At 37.8% G+C, this 10189-nt stretch overlaps 1 protein-coding gene across 1 annotated transcript in view; it reads left to right on the plus strand.

The window, feature by feature from the left end:
* Positions 1-2078: 2078 nt before the first annotated feature.
* Positions 2079-10189, plus strand: part of LOC113240576 — a 44484-nt gene continuing 36373 nt past the window's right edge. The window contains exons 1-3 of the mRNA XM_026477911.1: positions 2079-2290; positions 2829-3121; positions 9540-9683. Of these exons, the coding sequence (XP_026333696.1) occupies positions 2194-2290; positions 2829-3121; positions 9540-9683 (534 nt within the window). The 5' untranslated portion in view covers positions 2079-2193. The remainder of the gene's footprint in view (positions 2291-2828; positions 3122-9539; positions 9684-10189) is intronic.

A 10189-nucleotide genomic window follows, 5' to 3' on the forward strand; every position in this document is an offset into this window, starting at 1 on the left:
TTTAGTATGTAGTTCCATCTCGCTCTTGTTAGCTGTCAGCTAGCCAGCCAGAGACGATAATTAACGTTTAATAATCTCAGTACAGAGTACTAAAAAAACCGACCTGAAAAGTACGTGGAATTACATCTATTTGCCAAGTTTTTTTAATCGGTTACCGAAAAGTGTGTGAACCCGGATTCATCGCCACTATACGGAACTTGATACAGGAATAATAAAATCGGTTCTCACTACTCAAAGTATATTGAGAGAAAAACGCCTTGAATTGGAGAATAGCAAAATCAACCATTAAAATAATTGTTCCTTATAATAAAATTTAGGCGCTATTTATAAAAATGAATCTTCATGCGTGAACAGCCACTCTTAGGGTCGTATTCCAGAACTCTACTCAATGCTCAAGTCAGGATTTAAGTATAGTTTAAAGCACTCGAAATCATACTCAAATCCCTGCCCTTAGGGTCGTATTTCCAGTGCTTGTGTTTCCAGTGCAATCTTGACTTGAGCATTGAGTAGAGTTCTAGAATACGACCTTTAGAGGTGGATGACTTTCTTCAAAATTAAATGGGACCACTATGGAGGTACCCTCTTTCCAACAAAAAAGAATCATGATACGTATAATAGGTCTAGGTATAATAGGTATAATAGGTCATGATACGTATCTAAGCAATTCAGTTTTACCACGTCGAGTGAATTGCATGGAAATTGGCTGGCTGCTTATAAGGTCATAGTAGGACCCCAGCACTGCTAATTTCGGCTCCTTACCCATTTCTGCCGCCAAGCAGTCATGACAGCATTGTTTCAAATTGATTTCATTAATTTGTTTGTGGTCTAACTAGTTCTAAACCTTGATACCAGATTCGCGAAAAAATAAAAAATGTAATCCACTCACACGTTTCGTTATTATAAGTACCTTACATATTGTATTTGAGGACAATTTAAATTCCATCGAGATCACAATCCTTTCATTTGGTCGTCTGGCAGTAACAAGTAGGTAGTACCGACTTAATATATTACAAAGTTTGCAAGAGTTTATAGTAAAAAACTGTCGTCTGAAGCTGGCCTCGTTTATGAAAATAAATAGAACCAACTTTTACCACTGATTGCAGGAATACTGGTCTTCATCCGCCATAATTTGCCTTTATTGAAATTTGAGTACTAAATTTACAGATGGTGTTATCTATCTTCATAGTTCTTTCAGTTACAAGTAACAAACAGATTTTCAACGACCCTATAGTTACTGTTTATTCTATTACCATCGTCTTTTATCAATAAATCAGTTTATTTGGCGTACTGATTATGAATTTTTCTCAGTTTCAAAAATCCGGTATTCGGCCGGATATAGTTCTACTATCCGGTATTCGACCGGATAGTAGTTAACTCGCTGAACAACAAAAACAACAAAATTACGTTGTAGCTTGGCTTAACTTGTTGAATAGGCACTCAACTGGGGTGGCAGCCAAACCATGTCCCAAACACAAATTGAGTCAGAAGAAGCTGCTTCTGAGTTACATGCTCGACCTGTCCGACAATGTTCATTACAGCTTCTTGAGACCTAGCACAACAATTACTGCAGAGGTTTACTGTGAAGAATTGCAAGTGATAATAGACAAGCTGGCTGTCAAACAACGGAGAATTGTATACTGCTCTAGTTTACCTCTCCTCCACAACAGCCTCGTCCACACACCACACATCGGACCTTCTCAAACCTACAGGAGCTACGACTGGAAAATCTCAGTCACCCACCATACTCACCAAACCTTGCTCTCATAATATATATATATAATATATAATTTAAATTTTCATAAAAAAAATTCAATTCTCTGTATAAAACGGCAATTTCATAGATAAGGATCGAATATCTTTAAACAAAAAAGAAAAAGGTGCGGGCTCGCGCGGCGCCAGACGCACTTTCTAAAGTGCAATATATTATAGAATATAATATACCCTTTCCATTATAGGCACTGTAGCCTCCTTGTTAATTATGGAATCTTCTTCATTCCCGAACGCTTACAGCAAAAAAGTGACTTCTGTCTTTTTACATTCGATTTTCTAATCGCCGTCAAGCAGTTCATTTTTTCTTAGCAAAATTTCTGTCCATTCAAAAACAATGATTTTCCAAAATTTCTGTTAATAAAACTATTTAATTGAAAAAATATAAGTATTTTAAATGTTTTTGAGTTACATTTTCTAAATAAGATGTTAGGAAACCTTCGCATATATCCGCATGTAAAACACTGGAACTGTGTAATAGCTGTAAGCAATCAACGTTCCGGCCAAATACTAAACAATATAGGTAATATTTTTACCGTTTTTTGAACTAAGTATAGTTAGAAATTGGTTTAGACATTTAGTCCGTGGGCTCTATTTTCAGTCTGGTTGTGCCTAGAAATACGAATGCGTTGGGTAGCTTATAGTTCGTTGGCGCATTTAGTTACTGTTTTATAGTATAGGATTTTATATAGCAGCTTTAAGCTTCTAAAAGGTTTCAAAGACAGACTCCGCGACGTATATTTTATACTCTACTCGGCCCATTGCTGCAACCTATGCGACGAGTGTGTTTCGTTATACACTGCAACTCGATTGGTCTCCTTTGTGGTTCACTCTCCGCCTTCCTTTGGCTCTACTATATATTACCCCTTTTGGGCCGTGACTATAAGCAGTTAAGCAGTGACTTAAATTTGGAGTTGAAGTTTAGAGATTTCAAATAAAGCTTTCTGCTCTCTCACTCTCCTCTTCTCGGCTGATGTATTAACGCCAAATAAAGTTCGTAATAGTTGTCGTTTAGACATACTTGGATAAAAAAGTCTGTTTATTGTTCTTTCACGTTGCAGTAGAGTATCAAAAGCGAACCTGTTCGAAAGGCCCTCCATGCAAGTGTAAAGACGGGAAACCGCTCCCAGCGGTTTGCCCTGATCAGAAGATCCCCGAATGCTGCAAGGACGAGGAGTTTTTCAAGTACCAAATGCGCGGCAAGGACCGTTTAGAAAAATGGCCTAAGCCGGAAATGCCACACGGCAATTGGCATTTTGATTGCCCTCAGACACCGCAACCTACCAATTATGACCCTTACAGGATCAAGACTCCAGATATTTTAGTTCCTCCTTTGCCGAAAAGCAATGCCAAGGTAATTCGTTGTTATTCATCATCTGCCTAGTAATTTCGTAACAAAAATACTATTAATGACTAATCAATTATGTCCCAGTTACTACTTAGTCACAGTACTTTGTCGTTACAAATGTAATAATTAATTTCAGCACAAAGTTTTAACATGTAATCGATTACTTTACCACATTCTAAACGGGAACGGACTAGAGTTACTGTGAATGGGCCAAGTCAATGTAATTTTGGACATAGGGTTAAGGCTACGACTTTGATTGCTAATTCTTACTATTTCTTTCAATCCTGAGGAGATAATGTGATCGGTGAAGGAAAACAATGGCAGGAAAGTTTTTGCATTATTAAGAAGACATACCAAATTTATTTGAAAGTACTACCCATATTGGGTTATGGTCCTGAAAAAAATAGGCTGTCCCGGATCTGTGTTGAGGATTTGATAGCGATATATAAAAATATATTTGTTTAATTAAAACGTGCATATTACTAGGAGCAACTTCACAAGTGATTAATTTGGCAATTTGAGTGCCTACTTAGTTTTGAGCGTGTTGGAAATCTTGCTATACATTTAAGGGTTTGTTTCAAGTACTTGATTTGCACACGTTTTCCAACACTAACTCAATTCTGGGTTGTTTAGAGATTGTTCTACCGTACCTAATTCATGATACGATGTCGCGTCTAACGATTCGATAGTGCGTTTGACGAAATCAGAGCCCGCGATGTGGAAAGTATCTAATGAATCCAGCTTGTGCTTTGTCATCAGTGGAGTGGCGTGCTGCTGTTGACCGATCATTCAGACTATGGGAAAGGATTCCAGGGGCACTCGGGGCACACTGCAGGGCAGAAATCCCAAGACCAAATGGAATCCAAGGAAATTGAAGAGGAAGAGAATGAAGATAACACCTTCATGGGGAAGCTCAAAAGTTTCTTTGGCAAAGGCAAAAAAAAAGACGACGACACCAACCACATAGTCGGCCTTGGGATGCCCTCCTTTGACTTGGTCATCGCCGACGCCGACTGACCGGTAAGGCTTTGTTTACGCTTCAAAGAAGAGAGAAGATTCATTTGTTAATGTACTTCTTCTTACATGCAATAGATCTCTAAATTTGAGCTGTAGTTTTATTTGATATTCCTTTCGGGACACTGAATTTCGTCGAACGCACTGAGACTGGATGAGGCTCCGCGATTCGTGTCGAGTGACTTGTGTAACATTTTTTGGCAGGACAATCAATGGGAATGCGGGAGGGAGCCGTTCAGCAACCCGGACATAAATAAAGCGCGCGTGGACAACTCTATTGGTGCGCTCAGTGACCTGTTCCATAACTCTGCTATAGTGCATCCTTATTACTGGAGGGAGGCTGACAAAAAGCGCTTGCCAAGCCCAAATCAAGATCCGGAGGCGATGCCTAGACTTGGTTACCACGGCAAAGCCAAGTTCAAGTTCGCATTTCATGAGCCTTGGCGCCCGCTTGACCGGCTCGCGCTGCTCGAGCAGGCCGAAAAAGATGAAGAAAACCACTCCGAGGAGCGTGAAGCTATCGACAAATTGGAAAAAACTCCACACGGGCTCTGATTTCACGTAAAACAAATACAAATATGCAACGTCATTTAAAAGTCAGAAAAACTTACAACTTTGTAAAAAATCATAGTGTTTTTGGTTCTAGATTAAATGAACTTCGACTTCTAAAAATTTTCAGAAGTTGTGTAGGTATTTTATCTTAAGTTCTTTTAAAGTTTCCAACATAATAAATTTCTGATTTAAGCACTTACGTGAAGAATAAATGCTCTTATTCATGTTTGACACACCGTACTTGGAACTGGGTTACTTTAGTTAACACTGAATAACTTATTGAAGAAATCACATGGCAAAAAAACTGAAAATGCATAAGCATGCGTTCATTTTTCCAATTACATACAAAACCCGCGGTACTTCCTGGAAGGTGCAAAAAACTAAATCTAGGAATGCTATTCAGAATGATAAAATGTTTGTACATTGCGTATTTCCGTTTATATAGATCCTGATAATAAGTATTATTATATTCTGTAAATGTAACGTTTTTGTACTTGTACAATGTAACTTTGATTTTGTGAAAATAAATGTTCACGTGAATCCTGATTTCAGTAACCGGTGATTGTTATGGAAATAATTCTAAAACCTTGGCGAATTCGCTGCTAATCGTTTCGTGCGGGTTACTGGACGCATAATACATCGCGTTCACGCGTATTTAAAGTATCGCGCGTGTTTAAAATTCGCGCGTAAGACGCGTGCAAAGTTAACCAACTTGACCGCGTCGACCAACTCGCATGTTTAGTAGATGACTGAATACGTCCTCAAACCTTCGCGCGTCGAACACTTCTTCTGGACGCAACGTAAACGCGTGAGATGATTTGCGGCGAATTCGCTTCTTCTGGACAAGGCATAAGACTGACAGACCGGACCGGCCCTACCATAAGACCCTGCCATCGTTCGAGCGGCCGCTGTGGGCGCCAAATCTCAGCAACCGCCTTAGTGGGAAAGAAATATTTAGAGCATACAACAATGGAGATGCACATTCTTTCTCAAATAACACTTTCTATCACTTTTTGGGGGCTCACGCAAACAAAACTCGACAACACTAGCTTACGTTTACAAAAACACGGATAAAGCAAACATTCATATCATATCCTTAATACAGGTTACGCCTATAAAAAAAATCGATTCCAATTGATTCGCCAGATTTGGGACACTATCGACATTCAGTGTTGATGGTTTTAATTAAACAATTAAATATTGAACAAGTAATTTGCATTTAATCCCAGTTGTTCCATGTACTCGGTTCCACGTGGAACTACTACAAACCAAAAGTCCATACATGGACTTACATAATGGACTTTTTTACTTGTACTTTGATAGAGTGAATTGCCTATGGATCGCACCAGTGTTGTATTCTTTAAAAATAAAATATTTTTTTCTTCACTTTCCAATATTTTGATCAATGCAATTTATGACATGCTGATATGACCACCAATAAATGGCTGTACCGCGCCAACAACCATAGATATTTTTAATCAAGAAATTAGATAGATTTAAGATGTTGAAATCTTCCAAGTTACATGTTTGCACACACTTGTTTTACCTATCTCGAAACTAGCCTCTGGTGACAGACTGATTGTAAATTCTATGCTAAACAGTCTGACATCACTTGACAGTGATATACCTACCCTCATAGAACTGGTTACATCACCAGCTATTTTTACAACACAGATTTTAATACTCTTAGTTATTCACATTAGTGAATAATAATTTTATAATCTTTGATAATTATTAAATTATCACTAACTACAAGTTGCTTATCACGGTATGATTTCAAATTGAAGCTATCGACTGTCGTTCTGGCAAGTTTACTTGTAACCGTGGAGCAAGAGAGAACAAGAAGACAAGTAGTCCAACTGCAGCCTGTCCCTTTCGGACTGTTGATTCCACTCTTGGTTGGAAGTTTCACTGTTGGTTCCACTGTAGTGGGTCCTGTAGGATTTTCAAGTACTGATGTCCTCACTTAGATGGTGGAACAAACGATTTTAGTTTTAACAAGTAAATTTCTGAGTTAGTGGCTCCATTTACAAGTTTTGCAAGAAAACCTCTTTAATGAAAAACAAATGATGAAAAAAATGTTGACAAGGACAATGTCAAACAACTTTGATTATTATACAAATGCGTGCAAGTCGCTCGGAGCGTAGGGTTGTCATGTTATTGTTTAGTTAGGTACAACAGGTTATGATTTGAAAAAATACCTATTAACATTTTAATACCTGTATCGCGGGTACCTAAGTATCTCCACTAAGAGTATGATTATGAAATGGAAATCAAATGCGAGTTTGATTTACTTACATACATTAAAATGCGGTAATGAACGGCGTCTGCGACACACGTTTGCACATCGCAACTCGAGTTCACCGCGAGTTTATTCGAATGTGTGCGTCCGTGCAGGGTTCGCGGCGGGCGTGATAATATAACCCACGCTGCTACAGTGGTGGTCATATAATTAGAAACTGCCAGAGAGAAATTGACTTCTATTGTCATTATAAATCATCTTATTAACAAATTTTTAACGTGATTAGAGCTCCGACGTATTTTCGAAGATGCATCGGCACCTAAAATGTATTATTATACATATAATAAACAACGGTAATATTACAAAATGAAAACATTTATTAAGTTCGAATCAAAATACAATGGACTGTGCCGGACAAATAATTAGAATTATTATAATTAATTAAAAACAAAAAAAAATAACAGAAAATGTTGAGCATAGTGAAGAAAACCTCAAATAATTTGAATAAATACTTCATCCTAAACTGATTAGTATTTGGTAGGGTACCCTCTGTTGTCGATTACAGCTTTACAACGACGCGGCATTGATTCTGTCAATTTTGCACGTTTCCAAAGAAATACATCTCCAAAATTCTACAAAAGCTTAGCAATGAACTGATATTGGTGACATGTTTATGTGACAATGTTTTCTTTATAGTGTGCCACAAATTTTCTATTGGATTTTAGCCCTGGCTAATGACAGGCCACTCTAATGCTGTCACCGATTGTTCTCTGAGAAACACTTTAACGCCGATTGCTGTATGCTTTAACTCACATCGTACCGAAATCAATCACTGGTAAATATTCATATAGGATCATTATCTCCTCTAAGATACATTTGGACTGATACTGATCCATCAGACTTTTAATCTTTCTCACGGGACCAGTCCCGTTTCCCGACAAACATCCCTACACTTGAAAACTAATCACTAAAAAGATTAATTATTAAGGTGGTAGAACGTGCTTAACTGTCTTTTTAGGGTACTTGTTATTCAAAGCCTCGTTGATTGATCTTCGTGCATATCACTTTCCGTTGGAATTTACCAAATTTATTTTAGTTTCATCTAAAACTGCCATATTTTCTAGCGAAACCTGAACGGTTTTTTTCTATGTTGCCTATTAAGAAGTGATACTTTCGTGGCAACCCTTCGAAATAATTTTCCTTCAACCAGCCACCTACGGACTAGTCTTGCAGACACGTTTCGAATGTCGTCTTGTGAATATACCTGTTTTCTAATAAACATTAGAACCTTTAAAGGGTCTTAGCTAAACGAATCATAAGCCTGTCTTCTTGAACAGTTGTCTTCCTTGGTCGACCATTTCTTGGCACCTAATCAGATATTCCATGTTTTTTTTAAATGTGTAATGACGTTAAATATCATCTTTACAGATTACTCTAAATGATCGGCGGTTTTTTCGGTACGTACATTTTCGTTTTAAATGTAAATTCATTATAACCTTTCTTGTTACTGCATCACAGCTCTTCGTTTTAACGATTTCTAATAATTTAGCCACACATATGGTAACCTAATTAAAGAAGTAAGAAAAGGCGGCAAAATTCATACTGTGACAACCTTGTGAAAAGAGTATTTCAGTTTTAAAATTCAAGTTTCGAATGTAAGTTATACTACTGTGTTTCTAATTAGTTGTCCAACTGCCAGTATTAAGGATTTAGTTAAATAGTTTTTTTCAAAATTATTATCTCAATTCTCTAAATCTCATAGCGTGTTTTTAAACTAGGATATGAGTGTACTTTACAATATAGTCAATTAATATTTTCCCTCCAATTAATTTCAATAATAATGTTAGTTACATGAAAAGACTACCAAGTGACTAAGTGTTTCTAATTATATGACCACCACTTTATATTTGTATGGCGTTACATTACGTGTTTTGTTATACTTTGGTGTAACCGTCCCGAAATATCGGGAAAGTAAAGAGAAATCATACCATGATAAGAAATCTCTCTGTGATAGTCATTGACTTACAAACATTGACTTACAAATAAATGGACGACGGGTCTAATACAAAAACCACGAAAAAAGTGTCCCAAGTCAACCTATTCGAAATTTAAATTGTAATGTCATCGCAGTATCGCGCTGTCAGTAGAACAAATGAAGACTAAAGCGGAGTGTCGCGCTCTGTATACGATTTTAGCGCCTTACAAATGCGGACACTTTTTAGCGCGGACCCGACGTCCATATAATTGTAAGTCAATGCTTACAAATAAATGGACGACGGGTCTAATACAAAAACCACGAAAAAAATGTCCCAAGTCAACCTATTCGAAATTTAAATTGTTATGTCATCGCAGTATCGCGCTGTCCGTAGAACAAATGAAGACTAAAGCGGAGTGTCGCGCTCTGTATACGATTTTAGCGCCTTACAGGTGCGGACACTTTTTAGCGCGGACCCGACGTCCATATAATTGTAAGTCAATGGTGATAGTCATCATTATTATTATTTAGATTTCGTTGTTGTGTCAACATCAATCTATGGTATCCGTAGGACTGCCCTAAGTATATGTAGGTCATTTACAACCTACAGTAAGTGTTAGAACGCAATAGTACGGTTGCAGCCCATGCTAGTATGCGCGAAGCAACGTGGTGCGTGTGTCCCGAGCAAAGCGCCCGATCCGCCCGAATGCCCGAAGCCGCCGAAGAAACCCATCTCATTCTTATACCCGCTTCTTCTATTAGCCTTTTGCTCATTTATTGGCCTGGTTAGTGCAAATCATTGTCATTTTTTTTGCGACATTTTAGGGCACGTTCAAATTAGACGTTTATAGAAGTGCTGCAGTGGGATCACTGTGGTATTGTAGTCGCGCCATTACTAATTTTCATAGAATATTTAGAAGCGCAGTTGCAGCGTCACTGCAACGCTTCTACAGACGTCAAATTTGAAGGCACCCAGTATTGATTCGAGTGTATAACCAGAAATAGAGACGAAATAAGGGCCATCCATCAATGACAACTCGTCATGCAAATGGGCCAACAACTGACCTGTTTGTACGTTTCTGTATATTCTAAAAATCTGCCGTCCACCAACTAAAACGTGGCTAAGTGACAAATGGTCAAATAACCATTTTAAATTGCAAAAAATAGAGCACGAAATTTTCTTTTAAAACCAGTTAAAATGAGTTAAAGTGTTCGACTTAACGGAACTTATCCTAACGATATATAGCTGAAATGTCGTTAAAGCGAACAGCAGAAATGTTCTGTATTTATT

The sequence above is a fragment of the Hyposmocoma kahamanoa genome, unplaced genomic scaffold, assembly GCF_003589595.1.
Source record: "Hyposmocoma kahamanoa isolate Upper Pololo Valley unplaced genomic scaffold, ASM358959v1 157, whole genome shotgun sequence".
NCBI classification, from domain to species: domain Eukaryota; kingdom Metazoa; phylum Arthropoda; class Insecta; order Lepidoptera; family Cosmopterigidae; genus Hyposmocoma; species Hyposmocoma kahamanoa.